At 34.5% G+C, this 18,660-nt stretch overlaps 1 protein-coding gene across 1 annotated transcript; it reads right to left on the bottom strand.

The window, feature by feature from the left end:
• Positions 1-8,640: 8,640 nt before the first annotated feature.
• On the bottom strand, positions 8,641-17,367 carry LOC131660491 (uncharacterized). The gene is made up of 7 exons (XM_058929733.1): positions 17,050-17,367; positions 9,767-9,903; positions 9,472-9,663; positions 9,275-9,385; positions 9,094-9,175; positions 8,906-9,001; positions 8,641-8,820 (listed from the first exon to the last, which is right to left on the bottom strand). The coding sequence occupies exons 1-7, from the start codon at positions 17,353-17,355 to the stop codon at positions 8,716-8,718; spliced, it is 1,029 nt and encodes a 342-aa protein (XP_058785716.1). The 5' UTR covers positions 17,356-17,367; the 3' UTR covers positions 8,641-8,715.
• Positions 17,368-18,660: the final 1,293 nt, after the last annotated feature.

Below are 18,660 nucleotides of genomic sequence, written 5' to 3'. Positions count from 1 at the left end.
TCAACATTATTTGCCTTTGATTGATAAGATTGTGAGCAGGATTAGACATTGGACTACAAATTTACTGAGTATAGCAGGCAGGATTCAACTGGTGAAAAGTGTTATTGCTGCAATAACTCAATATTGGATGATGTGTTTACCTCTCCCCATGGCAGTTATTAAAAAAGTGGATTCTATATGCAGAAATTTTATCTGGGCAGGGAAAGTTACACCTGGGAAGAAGGGCCCTGTGAGATGGACCTAAGTTTGTAAACCTGTGAAGTATGGTGGGCTGAGTATTATGAATCTGTACATCTGGAACTTGGTGGCTATGCTGAAAAGTTTGTGGAATATCTGTATGAAAGTGGACAACCTATGGGTTAAATGGGTTCACACTTACTTTTTAAAAGGCAGGGACTGTATGAATGATATTAAAACTAGTAGCTGCACCTGGATCTTGAAGCATATATTGGCAAGCAAGGTGAGTATTACTAATATTCAACAGCTGTGGTCAAATATGAGTAGCACAGGTACATTTCAAATGATGAAAATTTACAATGCGCTTATGGTGGAGGACAATAAGGTTGATTGGTATCATGTGATGAGTCACAATATAGCAAGACCTAGAGCCAAAGTTATCTTTTGGCTTGCTATTCAGGACCGGTTACCCACTAAGCAGAGATTGCACAGAATTGGGATAATGCAGCACCAACAATGTGAATTCTGTGATGTGAATGTTGAAACTATCGATCATCTAATGTTTCAATGCAATCATACATTAGTGATATGGGAGAATGTCTTACAGTGGTTGGACATCAAAGTTAACAGGAGCATAGACTTTAACTGGATTAAGAGCAAGACCAAGAGTAAAGGTAGGAAAGCGAGCATCCTCAAAGCTGTCATCACATAAGTGATTTACAATATATGGATGTACAAAAACACCAAGATTTTTAACAACAAGGGATCTTTTAGAGATATTGATAGTGTGCTAAGCAATATTAAGGATACAATTGTATATAGAGGATGGATGAAACCCTCCTATAGAGAGCATATAGTTAAGCTACTTATGTAATTAGATGTCTTATGGATTATAGGCTTTGCTTGTAATTGATTACTTTGAAATAATAAAATTCTTTTATTTCAAAAAAAAAATAGTGATAAGGTTGTATTTTTTTAATTTATTATTGTGATGATTATGATTAATTGTTGGAAAGCCTAAAGTTTGTTATTTTCAATATATTGCAGATAAAGTAAGGATTAAGCTTGCAGCTTGGAAGGCAAAACTCTTATCTATGGTAGGCAGAGTTCAATTGGTGAAATCAACCATTCTTAGCATGTTAATTCATTGTCTTTCCATTTATAAATGGCCTGGTAGCATTGTCAATAAGATAGAAACATGGATGAGGAACTTCATATGGAGTGACAACATTGATAAGAAAAAAATAGTTAATGTGGCTCGGAAGATCTGTTGCAAAAAGCAATCTGAAGGAGGTTTGGGAATCCTGTCCCTCAAGGCTTACAATTCTGCCACCAACTTGCATCTTTGCTGGAAGTCCTTAAATGACAATCAGAGCTGGTCTAATCTTCTGAAAGTTAGAGTTAAGAGGAATGGTAGAATTATTAAGTACTCTATTAAATCCTCTATTTGGCATAAGATTCAAGAAGCTCATGGTACTATGATGGAAAATTGCATGTGGAGTATAGGAAATGGCACAAGGGTGAATTTCTGGCTAGACAATTGGTTAGGGCAATCTTTAGCTAGTAAATTTCATATTCCTGAGAAGTTTCATTTTGCTCTAACTTCAAAAGTTAGTGATTGGTCGATCAACAATTCATGGTCTATTAGGAACAACATCCAGCTAGCCTTTCCAAATCTGTTACATTCTATTTTTGCAGTGACCATTCCTGATGTTGAGATTGAGGATCTTTTCATTTGGAAAAATGCTAAAGATGGACAACTTACTCTTAAGGAATCCTACAACACCATCATTAAGCACAACCCCTCTACAACCTGGAAATCCTTTCCTTGGGATGTTGACACACCCCATGCTCACTCAATGATTCTTTGGAGGTTAATTCACAACAAATTACTTACTGATGAGAACTTGAGTATTAGATGTTTCTCTTTTCCTTCTCTTTGTAATCTTTGTCTTTCCTATTGTGAGAGCTCAGCTCATCTTTTCTTTCACTGCAAGTTTGCTAGAAATGTTTGGAATTGGTTTGTCAGCTCCTTGCAGTTAAGTCTGGTGGTTGCAAACATTGATGATTGTTGGAAAATCCTAAGCAGAGTTGGTCTCTTCAGGCCAAGTCAGTTGTTCATGCGATCATAGCTTCCATATTCTACCAAATTTTGTCTGCTGGAAATAAGGCGAGATTTGAGGATAAAGCTGGGAATTGGAAAACTTGTGTGGTTATGGTGGCTGCTCCAGCTAAGTTAGCTGGTAATAGCTCTTGCAAGGTTTCAGATTCATCTATATCCAACTTTTGCTTGCTCAAGAAGTTTGATGTTATTCTGAATCCTAAGAAGACAACTACAACTTTGGAGGTGCTTTGGTCTCCTCCTCTTAGAGGTTGGAAGAAATGCAACATTGATGGAGTGGCAACGGGTAACCCGCGGTTGGCTGCATGCGATGGTATGTTTAGGGATCACAATGCCATTCATATCCTGAGTTTCTGTGATTTCTTGGGCTATGAGTCTCCTGAAAATGCAGAGCTTTTTGCGGCTATTTTGGCTATTAAGCAAGCTAAGCGGATGAACATTTCCAAACTTTGGTTGGAAATGGATTGCGTTTATGTTGTGAATATCTTTAAGAATCGTTCTATAGTGCCTTGGAAGTTTCAATCTCGTTGGCTTTTATGTTGGGATTACACGATATAAATTGAGTTCATGATAACACATATCTTTAGGGAAGCCAATTTTTGTGCGGATTCCTTGGCTAACATTGGTTTAAATTGCAAGACATTTAGCTTATTTAATTTTTTTCATGAAGATATCATTAGAGATTACTTGCTAGACAAGTCGGGTACCCATAAGTTTAGAATTTGTCATTAAGGGGTCTTGGCTTGGTGGTCCCCGTTGTGTTCTTTGTATTCTCTTTTTGATTTATGATATCTTCTTCTTTTGGTTAAGAAAAAATATAAATTTTCTATATGGTCTATTTAAATTAATGATAATGATTATTTTTATAAATCTTACCAAATTCATTTTTTTATTAAAAAAATTTTCTTTTATATACTAATTCATTAATTTTTTTCATCTATTAAAATAAACCTTTTTTAAAATGATAAGCAAAGATTTTTAATTTTATCATTTTCCAGCAATAAAAAATTAGTTTATTTTAACTCCACATGATTTCTTTATAACTTTTATTTTGGTAAACTGACATTTTGATAAACTTTATATTTTTTCCTTAAAAAGACTTTTTTTTTCTATTAAAATAACTCATTTTATTGCACAAAATCTCAAATTTCTATTTGTGTTTTTTAGGTGCAGTTTTGTTATATTTTATAAACATATAAAAAGATATTAAAAATATTATTAATAAATTTTTGTTTAATTGACAGTTATCAATATAATCAACTTTTATTTTGGAGTTTTTATTATTGAGAAATACTGTTTGTTACGAGCAGTGTTTTAAAAACCGGACCGGTCATCGAACCGGTGAGGGTACTGGGTCACTGGTTTATCGGTCGAACCGCACGACCAAACCGGATTAAACCGGATTAAACCGGATAACTCAGTTGAATAGATCTGTCATTATATAGGTATAAAACCGGTCGAACCGGATGATTCAGTCTCTAAAAAAATATAACTAGCTTTTAAATTTTTTAAAAATATCATATCATAAATTCACAATTTCATAACTTAAATTCAAATTTTAAACAAAGGTATCACACATAACAAAATAGTAAAAAATTACAAAGTCTAATTGCAAACAAAGTCTAATTACAACATAATCTAATTAAATAGTTTGTAACAAAATAAATCCAATGTGTACCAAATTTAATTCAAAATAAAATCCTCCTAAAAAGAAAATCAAATAAAATTCAATATGTTTATGCTATTTAAGAAAATTTATTAGCAAAGATAACAAATAGACAATAAAATTTTTAATTTGTCACTAACAAAAAAACTATGTGAGAATGCTATTTAAATAATACACTACTAAATATATTAAAAAAAAGGTTTAAAAGAAATGTTAAAAAAAAAATTTAAAAAAAAGTAAAAAAAAGAAAAAGAAAGCAATTAAACCGCCGGTTTTCCGATTTACCCGGTTTTCCCGGTTTTTCCGGTTTTCACCGGTTTTCACCGGTTCCCACCGGTTTGATGGCATACCCGATCTGACTATTGAACCAGACCGGTTACCTGGCCGGTTCCCGGTTCGACCGGTCCGACCGGCCGGTCCGGTTTTTAAAACACTGGTTACGAGACGAAAGTTAACAAATGACGTGGGTGACATCATCACCGTTTAACATTCACAAGAATAGGGTGTATTCCATCAAATATTGAAGTTGTGTATTTTAATAAGAGTAATGCTATTTAGTACGAAGGAATTTGGAGAAGAAATGCAAGAATGAACACATGTCACTATATTATAGGAAAATTTTTAATTTATTTTTAATTTAATTTCTTTTTTAATAGGAATCATGGGGGTGGTGGTGATAATGAATGGTTGAGATTTATTTTTGCCTTTCTTGTTTTTATGTTTTCTTAACAATTAGCATTTTCCTTTTAATAATAAGCTATATTAGCATTCGCGTGTTTCGTTGGAAGATAACTTCGTGCTAAATAGCACCTCTCTTTATTATTACATAGAATAATTTTTGTCTATCTTTTCAATTTTGATTTATTTTAGAATAAATTTCTAATATATATTTTTATTTAAATTTAAACAAAAGACTATAAAGTAAAATTTGTCTCCTAAAGAACATGTGTTTTGTATAATAATACGTCCTTTCAATTTTATTTATATTTTTTTTATTTAATAAACTTTTAATATTAAAAAATAATTTTTATTATTCGATCAATTAATTATGATCGTTAAAATTTTAAATATATTTGTCTTATTATTACCAACTTTTGTGCAGATTTTCTAGCTAACATATGCTGAAAGAGCAACGCATTCGCTTGGTTTAATTTTGTGCATGATGAAATGGATACGAAATATTTGTAAGACAAGGCGAGAATCCCTAGACTTGTAATTTGTTCTTAAAAGATATGGTTTGGTCCCCTCTTGTATTTCTTGTATTTCCTTTTTCCTTTTGATTGTTAATCTCCTCTTTTGGTTTTAAAAAAAAAAAAAGAAAAAGTATGTAATAGTGTAAATGTTTTTTTTATACCATTGATTAATAACAATTAAAATTACTTTATACATAAATTTATAAATATTAACTTTTAAACTTGACCTGACAAGCATGCTTCATGGAGAGAGTTCAATTGGTTACAACAAACTTTTAAAAAATTGCGAACGCGTAGAAAACGCATTGTTCTTTAGGCAACGATTTTTCATCTATTTCCTATTCTTTAGTTGCCTAAAGTAAAAAATATTGTAGTAAAAAATGTTGTAGTTTCTATTTTCAGTTTAAATTTATAAATACTTAATATATTACCACTATAAAAAATAAAGGACACATGCAACAGTTTAAACAAATACGTATTCAAAAACAATAGAATAGAAAAAATATGATACAAAAAATGAAAAATATAAAAAGACATAGCCTATGTTATTATTATTTTTATGTTATTATTATTTTTTTTGGAATTGACATTATAATTTGTGAGTGATATTCTTCCATATATATTATAAGCTTAACAATAAATGGATTTTTTTTAGAACATGGAAGGAAGTGCGGAGTTTGCGGAATTATGCGCTGTAATGTTGGCTATTGAGAAAGCTAAAGAGTTTGGTTGGAATAAACTTTTGGTTGGAATCTGATTGTATGCTTGTTATTAATGCTTTTTCTAACACTAACCTTGTGCCTTGGAATATCAAGTCTCGTTGGCTTAGATGTCGATCTTACACGATTATTATTAATATCATGATCACCCATATTTACAGGGAAGTCAATATTTGTGCAGATTTCTTGGCTAGATTAGGCCTTAGATTTAGAATTTTTTTTTCTTGGTTTCCTCATGTTATTAATGATATTGTTAGGGACTTCTTGCACACACTATAACATTGGGACCATACCTAACAAATAAATTACTATTAAAATATTTTATTTTACTGCAATAATACCTGACAAATAAGTTACTATTGAAATATTTTATTTTATCATTTTTAAAAGCAACCCTTTTTTCTTCTTCTTATTTCATATTTAATACTCCCTATTTAATAATTTATTTATATATAAATAAAATAGTATATGTTTAATAAATATAATATATATTCAAATATATATATATATATATATATATATATATATATATATATATATATATATATATATATATATATATATATATATATATATATATATATATATATATATAACTAAATGATTTATGATCCAACATCGGTTCGACCCGGTATACTTAAAATCTTAAACCCTGATTTATACCAGTTTATTACTATTATTATCATGTTTATTTTTAATAAAGTAACAATAAATAAAATTTAATAAGTGACAATGCGCGTATCATATCAATACTCTTGTGAACGTATGGGAAAAATGTGTTTATTTATGTTACAAATATTTATTTATACAATTACAATAGTATAAAAACTATGCTATTAGTTAATAATTATAAAATTAAATTATTGCATAAATTTTTTTCTAATTAATGTGAAAACATAATCAATATTTACGTACGGGAAAATATATTGTTGATCAAAATATTTGTGTATATAAAAAAACTATATTTATGCTCCAATTATAAAAGTATATATATGTTTTTCTTTTAAAAATTATATTTTAAAAAGAAATGCGCGTAACACACCAATACACAAGAAAATGTGTTTTTTTTTAAATTATTTATATTACTAATATTTTTATTTTCAAATTATTTTTTATTTAAGATACAATATTTTTTAAAATAATATATAAAAAATAAAATATATATTATTGATGTAAAACGATTTTGTTTTTATTTTAAAAATATGTCTTTCTTTTAAAAATAATAAACTCTTTTGGTAAAATAATTTTGTTTTTCTTATTTACATTTTTATTATATTTTAAAAACAAAAGTGTGTCCACGGATATCCCACTAATTATTCTAATAATATTAAATAATTATTATTATTATGACTATTAAATATTAGTAATGCGTTTACACCTCAGCTTTTTAAGTGACCAAATTCACTAAAGGTTTTAAACGATTCGCCCCAAATGGCAGCGGGCAAAATAGTGTTTAACCCTATAATATATGAATGGAAAGTGATCACACAATATTATATACATCAAATTTCACGAAATTAATACCAATAAAATCAGCAAAACATCAACTTCTTATAAAACACAAAATTCATCAATCCAAACACAATTAATCATCACATATCAAGGATTATCATCAAAACCTAACAATCGCAAAACCATGGAAATTTAGGGGTTTCATCATAAACATGAATCTACCCATCATACAATTCTCATAACAATGTAAAAACTCACCTTTACATTGCTCTATGTTGATTCTACTGATTTCGCGGTTTTGCCTTTTTTTCCTCTTTTTCGTTCTTTCTCTTCTTTTTTTGTGAAACTTTTTTTCCTTTTACTATTCCTCTTACTGACTCTTATTTTCTTTTTCCTCCTATTAAACCATTAACCTAATACTAACACTCGTAACCACTAATGGGCTTACTCACCATACTCCCATATTACTCTTCACATTCTCACTATTAGGCCCAAATACCTTTATTCAATTTTTTTTTTTACAATTCTCACTTAATAAAATAATTCTATCATAAACCGACATTATTACTAATTATAATTCTATGGTTTCGACATACTTAACCTAACTAACCCATCACATAACACTACAACACGGAAGGGCTTTCACAGCGCTTTTTTTGGCCTTTAACAGCGCTTTAAAGCGCTGCCAAAGCCAGCGCTGGCGTAGGCTACGAAAGCGCTTTTAAAAGCGCTCTGGTAGACCCCCCCTTTAAGAGCGCTTTCCTGGAAAAAGCGCTCTGGTAGGACCCCCTATAAGAGCGCTTTCCTGGAAAAAGCGCTCTGGTAGACCCCCCTTTAAGAGCGCTTCTTAGTAAAAGCGCTGGCAAAGACCAGTAAAAAAGCAAAAAAAATTAAAAAATTACGCAGCATACAAAAGCGCTTTTGGAAAAGCGCTCTGGTAGGCCCCCCTATGAGAGCGCTTTTTCCAGACAAAGCGCTCTCATAGGGGGGCCTACCAGAGCGCTTTTCCCAAAGCGCTTTTGTATGCTGCGTAATTTTTTAGTTTTTTTTGCTTTTTTACTGGTCTTTGCCAGCGCTTTTACTAAGAAGCGCTCTAGTATGTGGACCTTTAAGAGCGCTTTTTAGAAGCGCTGTAGTTGCTAAATGAGGTATTTTTATGTGCAGCCTATAATTTAATCCTCCCAGTCGACCTGTAATGTTTTCGACCTGTAATATTTTCGACCTGTAATATATTTTCGACCTGTAATATATTTTCGACTATATTATTTCAGCCATCAGTAAGACAATATATATACTAATATATACCATTATAATATCCAAAATTATATATATACATCATTACAAAATTATATATATACATCATTACAAAATCAACAATATTATAGTTCAAATCTGCATGAAAAATTGCTTAATATAAAATTGACACAATTCCTCTTTGATTTCTTCTAACTTTAGCTTCGAGTACCCAGCAGCACGGAATTCGTCAAGGTACTATAAAACAAAAACATAATATGAATAATATATTTAGGTAAATGTAATAAATTATATGAAATTATCTTAAGTTATAACTTTATACCGTGGGAGGAATCTCTAATTGATTCGCCTGAATGATTTCTTTCATAAACCTCAATACAAAGTATCCGCAGTCTGAACTGTTACGCTGTATCGGACACTACATAGAAAAACAAATAAGATTCTATATAAGTTGTCTTGTTTTACCAAGTAGCATAAATATTATAAGCAAATTTGTGAAAAGTAATGTACCTGCACTTCGATCCAGGTGATGTTGTTTGATTTAGTCCGGGATACCTGTGCGTCCCGTTGACTACGGAATACTTGTATTGATCTAATTAACAAATATATAAAAGCATATGTTTAGATCAATCCCACAAATAAGTAAATATATAAATATACACGAATATATATTTAGAACGATCCCACTTACAAATCAACGATTTCCTTCATGGCCGGATAATTGGTCCATTCACCCTTTACCGAATTCAGATAATACACGACTTCCCTTATCGGGTTGATAGCAAGCAGCAACCAGTGTGCTCTATAAATTAAAACAATAGGTTATATGAAAATATTGCTATACACTAAAGAAACAGAGATTAGATGAATAAAGAATGAGAAACTAACCCTACTGGTCGGGTATTATACGCCCAAAGATGCAGACATTCTGTATTGCCGGTGGACATGAATCTATCGACTAAGCGCTGTCTAACAGATTCCGGATCCGAAACAATTTCCATTCCGCTGCAATGGGCGGAAGACACGAACCGGAATCTGTTAGACAATGCAGTCCCGCGCAACACTCTGTCATACAACAACCTTAAATAAAAACATAATAAACATTAGATTCTTTTTATTGAAAAGTGTAAATAAATTATATTGTGGGACTAATTAAATAATATATCGGATGAGTGAATATTACCGGATGTATGATTGCATATTACTGACGCCTAGTTGATCCTGGTCAAAAATCTCTTGCAAGTCGTCAATTGTAATATGTGACTTGAACTCAATACCGAAGACACTTTCATCCATATCGATTTCCCGTAAAGCACCATCCTTCATATCGGACATATCAACCATTGTTGCGAGTGTCGCCCGGTATCGAGGCACAAAAGCACCGCCTTTTCTTGCCGCTTGCTTCGGAGGACCACTGGGTGGTACGCTACGAACCTGCTGCGTCACTTGTTGTGACTCCCGAGCGGATGCCTAAAAATCATATAAGTTAGGTAAAATATAAAATCATGCATATTTTGATTCAGATTATATATTAACACTTTAAATGTACCTCTTTTAGCGATGCAACAGACTCCTCCTCCTGTAAAATCCCTTTACCCTTAATTGCGGGTTTTATAGGAGCAGTCTAAAAATAAAATGTAAAACATAATTAATAAACGGTTTAGAATTGACATTCGAAAACTAAATGATTCATAATCGTTTTCAATTTACCTCATCACTAATGGTAATGAGCTCCGAGGGCCATGCAACAAACGATCCTATTGCATCTCGCAGCAATGTCGTCTCTGAGACCATGTCAGGTACCGGTAGAATCGCATCACGATCTAATACAACATCCACCGATACTTTCAGGTGTCCATCCGGGAGCGGTCTGTGGTGAAGTAAATCTCCCGAAGTGTTGTGCACTTTTCCCTTGCCAACTAGTCGATAATTCGGTTCCGATAAGTATAGTTGGCAAGATGAAATGCCCTAAACCAAAAGTAAATATAAAGTCATTATCATTAATAAAATAGAACAGTTTGTAAGGAAAAAAACTTATAATTACCTCGGGAAATTTCTTTTGATAGTTGATACTAGCCTTATCACTAGTTTCTCTCACCGATGAAGTGTTGCACTTTTCTCTCATATACATATCTTTGTCTCTTTGCAATTCAGAGACCTGTGCTTGCAATTCCTGCAACTTTTGCAACACTTCTTCATTGGTAAGATTTGATCTTCTCCTAGAACTCTTATAAAAAGAGGTTGGAGTCACACCATGACCCTTACCCCTCACCCGACCGGGATACTCGGGAGCATCTAGTACTCTACTAAGTACGCTCTCCTCACCGGTGGATGCCGATTGCGACAAGGTCTCCTGTAATTCATTTACATTTAAATAATTATTAGTGGAGATAAAAAGTCATTTATATATTAAAAAACATTTGATTTAATTAAAGACACAGTATTATACTTACACATTCAGTATAAACTCTCTGAACATCGGGATCGACAGCGTGATTCTTGCCCACACGAGCTTCCTTCCACAACACATGTACAGGAAGTGAAGCTTCCTCACTTTTAGTCTCCTCCAACTATGCATTGACACAAACGATAAAATCGTCAATTAAAACATGCACATGTAGACAATTAATTAAATCGAATTTCTATTTACTTACAATTTTATCCTCTAAGCGTGCATATCCCAAACGCCCTTTTTTGTATGGATACGCGGGTTTGGATGCTCTCTCCCTATTCGTGGCACTCTTTTTCTGAAAAGCTTCATCTCTTTGCTTTACAAACTCAGCCCAATCTGCTTCATCAATGAAGGTCGCATACTTTGTTGGCCGTCCCGGTGCAACTTCAAGAAATTTTCCATCTTTATCCTTAAGATAGGTGTTTGTCAAAAAACTTTTCCACCCTCTATATCTCTTGCCGGCCAAACTAAGTATGTAGCTTTTACGTTCATCTGGTATCTCAAAAGTCCTCTGCAAAAAGAGTACGCATAGTGTGTTAGTATAAATAATTTAAACAATTTATCGTCAAGATAATAACAACAATTAACCATATATGATATATACCTGAAGCTCTTCCCAAATCGCTTGTTTTTTCTCCTCCAATTCTAAATTTTTCGTCTTCGATTTCCAGGTAGCTATGGAGACTGGAATATGCATACGGACAAGTGTACCAATATAACTTGTCAACTTTGCAGAATTAGGACCAATTGGTTGTTTATCAGAATTCCATTCCAATCGGTATACTAATCCTTGGTCTCTATGTCGTATGATATCCCTCATAATAGTGATGCCTCGTGCAACCTCTTTTGCTTCAGTATCAGGTGGAGCATTTGTATCCGAAGCAACTCTTTCTTGTGAGTTTTCTTGTAAGTTTTCAGGTGGGTTTTCAGGTGGAGCATCTCTATCTGAAGCCATTGAACCTGTATCAAACAAACTAAAGCACATTAGTACACTATTAATAAGCTAACAATCTATACAAGTCAAATGGAAGTCAAACCATGCATGTACAAGTAAATCGGAAACGAAATCGGTACAAATCAAAATAAGCGTAAAAAAAGAAAGTTATCGGAATTGAACGAAATTTACATGGCTATGGTAAAACGTCGCCACGGACTCAAAAACAAAGTCGGTTTTCCGAAATTCAGACCCTAAGCCCGACTTTTGATTACGGGCAGAAGCAAAACCGATAAAAAAATAGTCCCGAAATGTAAAGATAAGTGCATGAGCAGCTCCGGAATCGTCAAAATAGTATAGTTACATGTAAAGAAGTCAACAAGCGGATACATGGTTCAAAAGTTATGTACAAAACGAGAATATGCACCAAATTGAATAAAACAAATTAGTCGGACTATGTATACTATTACCTTTATCACTAACGTCTCTTTCTTTTCTTGGTAGGTTTGTGTACTACGCGTCTCTTAACAATGCGGACGGTTGGATTGATCCAAATACCCTCATTATGATCATTTCTAATACAAGATTCATTCTCATTTTGATCGTTTCTTGTACAAGATTCAATGCCAACACCAATATCACCTTGATCTTCAATTTTTTCATCAACTATTTTGTTAGATAAAAGCACTATAGACCATTTCGTACTTGTCGGATCATTGACATAGAACACTTGTTTAGCTTGAGAGGCTAGAATGAAAGGCTCATCTTTGTACCCTACCCTATTGAGATCCACTTGCAAAAATCCTGACTTATCCATTCGTACGCCACTATTATTTTCAACCACTTGCAACCAAATACAGGAATCTGAAACTTCGCGTAATCAAACACCAAAATGCGCTCGATAACCCCAAAATATGACAAATTTGCAAATTTCGGATTTAAGTCATTCGCACTTGATATGTGCATAGCTTCAGCTACCAAGGTAACACCACTATTTTGCATAGTACTTTTATCATCCTGTTCTTTGGTATAAAATGTGTATCCATTAATTGCGTATGCGCTATAAGAAAGTACAATTACAGATGGACCATAGGCTAAACATCTCAACCTTTCTGTTACTGAAGCAGGATCTGAACGATACTTTGAATAAATATGATCTCTAAACCACGATATGAAACTTCGATTGTGCTCTCGTACTATCCAGTTCTCATTTCTATTTGGATTTAAATCTCGGAGAACAACTTTGTGCATTTCAACAAACGGCTCAACCTCAATCTCATTGTGCAGAACATACAAGTGCACTTGATCCCGTTCGACCATTGATACTGTCACAACTTTATTTCCAATTAGCCTTTTTCCTTCTTTTTTTTCGACAATATGAGATTTGGGGAGTCCAATTGATTGAACATTTGACAGATATTCAGTACAAAACTCAACCGCTTCTTCAGCAACGTATCGCTCGGCAATACAACCCTCCGGTCGACTTCTGTTTTTCACGTACCCTTTTAATATTTTCATATAACGTTCAGCAGGGTACATCCATCTCATATAAGCTGGTCCGCACAGTTGTGTCTCTTTCACAAGATGAACGACTAGATGAACCATTATGTCAAAAAACGAGGGAGGAAAATACATTTCAAGATCACATAAAGTAACAACTATCTCATTTTGCAATGTTGGTAAGATCGCGGGATCGACCACCTTACTGCAAATAGACCTGAAGAAGAAACACAGCTTAGTTATTGCGCTTCTTACTTTTTCTGGCAGAATAGAACGTATACCTATTGGTAAAAAATGTTCCATTATAACATGGCAATCATGCGTCTTCAAACTCTTTAACTTGAGGTCTTTCATGGACACAAGTCTTCTAATATCTGAAGAGTAGCCTTCTGGAACTTTTACTTCACTGAGGAACTTACACAATGTTTTCTTCTCCTTTCTAGATAGAGTGTAAACAGCAGGTGGCAGATATGTTCGTCTTCCTTTCGTCACGGGCCCCAATTCAGTTCTCATCCCCATGTTTACCATGTCATTCCTTATGTTAACGCCATCCTTAGACTTTCCTTGTATATTGAGTAGCGTACCTATAACGCTGTCAAATACATTTTTTTCAATATGCATAACATCCAGGAAATGTCTTACGTACAACGACTTCCAATATGGAAGTTCAAAGAAAATTGACTTCTTCTTCCACCCACCCTTGACAATTGAATGTGCAAAAGGCTTGCCAAACTGAGTGCTCACATCTTTCACCTTTTCAAAAATTTGATCACCTGACAAAAAAGGCGGGGCTGTACGATGTTCGGCCTCTCCATTGAATGCTTTTCTCCACCCACGGTAGTGATGATTAGAATTTAAGAATCTACGATGGCCGAGAAAGACATTCTTCTGACAAAGCGCCAATCGTGTCGTATCGGTTTCATCTTCACAAACAGGACACGCCTTTTGACCCTTGTTGCTGTACCCGGATAGATTTCCGTATGCTGGAAAATCATTAATTGTTCCAAACAACATCGCCCTCAAGTTGAAACTTTCTTTCCTATACCCATCGTAAACCTCCACACCTCTCTCCCACAAAAACTTTAAATCTTCGATTAAGGGTGCCAAGTATACGTCTATGTCATTCCCTGGTTGTTTAGGCCCAGAAATTAGCATAGATAACATCATGTACTTACGCTTCATACATAGCCACGGAGGTAAGTTATAAATCATAAGAATCACAGGCCATGTGCTATGCGAGATACTTTGAATACCATGCGGGTTCATTCCATCAGTAGACAATGACAACCGAAGGTTTCTTGCTTCTTTTCCAAATTCAGGATATTCAGTATCAACTTTACTCCATTGTGGTGAGTCTGCCGGATGTCGCAACTTTCCATCAATAATTCTTTCATCTGCATGCCAAGTCAAGTGTCTTGAATCGGTCTCACTACGATACATGCGTCTAAATCTCGGAATTATAGGAAAATACCATAAGACTTTAGCAGGAGACAACTTTTTCTTATATCGAGGGGCACCACATTTAGGACACTCATTCAACGCTGCATACTCGTTTCGAAACAAAACGCAATCGTTTGGACATGCGTGTATCTTATCATAGCTCATTCCAATAGAAGACAACATCTTTTTGGCTTCATACGTTCGATTGGGAAGAACATTATCCTCTGGTAGCATATCTTTCATAAGGGCTAATAACTCTGTGAAACTTTTATCCGACCATCCATTGTCCGCCTTTAAGTTGTACAACTTTAACACCGCAGACAATCTTGTGAATTTTGAACAACCATCATACAACGGTTTCTCTGCATCGCTTACCAACCTCTCAAACATTTTGGGACAATCCGCTAGATCTTCTTCCAGCGCTTCTGCAATCTCTTCGACACGATCACAATCGTATGTGTCTGTGCAATCGTCGTTTGAAGCATACTTCCTATTACACCTCGACCCAGCATTCCCGGTACTTTTCTCACCATGCATTGTCCAACATGTATAACTTCTATCAATTCCAAACCGTAGTAAATGAGATCCCAACTGATTCCCGTTAACCTTACCCCCGGCATAACAGCAACCCAAGCAAGGACACGGCATTCGAAGCGGGTCTTTGGAGTTCGCAACCGCAAACTCAACAAATTCCCATACCCCTTTCTCGTACTCTTTCGACAATCGGTTTGAATTCATCCATGTCTTATCCATGTCTTAATTAAGCTAAACAACAACGGTCAAACTTCCACTCTTCACAAGTAACCCCTATGGCGAATTCAATTCACAAAGTTAGTAAGTACCTCCTATATTAACTCTCTAAACACATAAAACTAATGTGTTTCTGTCAAAACGCAAAGTATAAACGGAATGAATCCGAAGCAATAAAACGTAACATATATAATCACACAATTTCAGACAAATTCATCATAATACCAGTAATTTGAGAAAGAAATTTACCTCGGATGTTACCGAACTCAAGAAAACGCCAAACGTCGAACTAGGCTGGGAAACGATCAAACTTTCACTATACACAAGTTACCCCTATAGCAAATTCACAAAGTTAGTAACCACCAAGACAAAATCGATTGAACAAAGGAAATCAACAATAGTTTGATGTGTGTACATACTCCTAAATATGTAGTACCAGAGTCAATGATACGAGCTCCAAAGAGATCCAAAGTTATCAATCCAGTCAGACCTATACAAGAAATTCAATTCAATGTATGATTATAATAAGAATGGGTGAATAGCTCATGATGCAGTTAATTAAATACACCACTACTAACACTACTAACACAAGACACACGATGCAGTTAATTAAATACACCACTACTAACACGAAGCTATAAAACTTTTTGCTCAAAAGCAAACCTTATGAATCATCCTTGTCTATATACATTAACTCACTCTTGTTTCATTCTTTACCTTCTCTCTTCCTCATTAATTCAACTCTCATAAGGTATATATTATTACTATTATTATATATTATTTATTATTTAATTTCTCTATGTGCTGTCATTCTCATACTTTACAGTACTTGGCATCCTTGAACAAGCCAATTTATTGTATAATATATACCATCACTCTCAATCTCATACACACACAACATATATATCATAGAGTTATTATATATAAATAAAAGTATATAATATATATTTTATCAAATTCCAAAATCTATATAGCTATGTATGTACTATCCATCTCAAACTTCCAGATATGTATTCATCAAATAGTTCCCTCAATGGAAATAACCTAACATTTTCCTCTAATTCAAGAAATACTCAAGTAAAAAACTCTTGTAGCTGCTGCAAGGCTTCATGTTTCTCCATGACAGTGCCCAACAATTGTATTTGTTAAGAAAAGAGGTAATTCAATTAACAAAATGCTGTGTTTTTGAGTGTAATCTAACAGATTGAGAAACACATACACTTGTTTTATATCTATCTTGCAATTTTCTCTCTTAGAATATATTATTAAACACAACAATCTCATAATGAATCTAAGAGGAAAAGAAAACAACAAAGAACAACAACTGATATTCACAAATACTCACAAACATGAAGCCTTCCAGATATGAAAGCTATGAGAAGTGTGATACCTGGGTGGCGCAAAGCAAGTTGCTACCAGAGGAGAAGAGACGGAGACGAAACGATGGTGGTGGACGGAGGAGAAGAAGTTCGCGCGATGGTGGTGGACGGAGGACCGATAAGGTTGACGGAGGACCGACGACGGTGAGGGGTGGGGTTTCTGGTTCGCGTGCAGAGAGAAAAAGAAAGAGAGAAAGTGAGAAACAGTAGAAGCGTGTTTTTGGTTTTAATTTTAGTAATAAGGCTACTAAAGCGCTTCTGGAAAGCGCTCTCATAGCCTGGGCTATACCAGCGCTTTTGACAAAAAGCGCTCTCATTAAACACCCCTACCAGAGCGCTTTTGAAAAGCGCTTTCGTTCCCCCCACGTTCCCCCCACCTACCAGAGCGCTTTTGTAAAGCGCTTTCGTACCCCCCCTACCAGAGCGCTTTTGAAAAGCGCTCTCATAACCCCCCCTACCAGAGCGCTTCTTAAAAGCGCTTTCATACCCCCCCACTATTAGAGCGCTTTTTTAGCGTGTTTTTTAATTTTGTCTTTAGCGAAGCCTATGCCAGCGCTTTTCCTAAAAGCGCTTTCGTAGGGGTGCTGCTAAAAGCCAAATTTGGCGTAGTGTAACACACCTATCAAATAATTTAAATAAAACCAATTACTCACAAAAATCAAACTATTAATTAATTAATATAAAATATATAATTAATTACTAAAATTGGAGTGTTACACTTTCTCTCCCTATTGAATCCAGAAAGTCTCCATTAATAAATCATAACTGAAGTTGCTAGAATGATGTAACGCTCTTAGCAATCCCTCTCCAATGTAACATGCATAACTGTTGTATTCAATGGTGTAACATTCGCAACCATAGTATTTAAAACTATAATACCCTTAATTAGATAGTGTAATGAATTCAATGATGATTTCGTAACTGACCCATGACCCTCGGGCTAAACCCCGACCGTTACAGATGAGCTACAATCCCGTCATCAGGTCTAAATCGGCTTAAATGCCCACCTAGGATACTACTATCATCCTGGCACCAAATATCAGACCAGATTTCTATTGGATAGAACCTCGTTTGCTTTTGAATCTGGTTTGGATGGTAACTCACACATGAGAATCGACATTGTAGGTTAAAATTCTGGGATGTACATAAGTCCCTAAAGCACGAGGCTTGTAAGGGTGTAGTATTTTGAGTTTATTCCGGATCACATAAACATAATTTAGGGTTGTGCATTCGAGTAAGCTCCCCGTAAATCCGTGGTCTTGACGATGAATCGGTTCCTGGGGGTTTCATCCTGACGTACATTAGGAATATTTACGACTTTAATAAAGTCGGAAAAAATCTCAACTTTAATGGAAAACTGGAGAACCCTGGTAGGTTCGTGAAGTAGCGAAATCAAAGAGACCATGTAGGATCTTGACCCGTTGACGTCATAGAACCCGGTAGGTTTTAGACATAGAGAAGTCGAGCCCCGGTAGGATCTCGACCTGTAGATGTTGTATAACCTAGGTAAGTTCTAGACATGGGGAAGTTGGAGAGTCCCAATGGGATATTAATATGTTGACGTTGTAGAATCCAATAGGTGCTAAATATAGATAAGTTGGAGAATCCCGGTGAAATCTTGT

This window comes from Vicia villosa, linkage group LG3 (assembly GCF_029867415.1).
Source record: "Vicia villosa cultivar HV-30 ecotype Madison, WI linkage group LG3, Vvil1.0, whole genome shotgun sequence".
NCBI lineage: Eukaryota > Viridiplantae > Streptophyta > Magnoliopsida > Fabales > Fabaceae > Vicia > Vicia villosa.
Note: the sequence above shows the minus strand (reverse complement) of the source record. Positions and strands in the feature narration are given on the sequence as shown.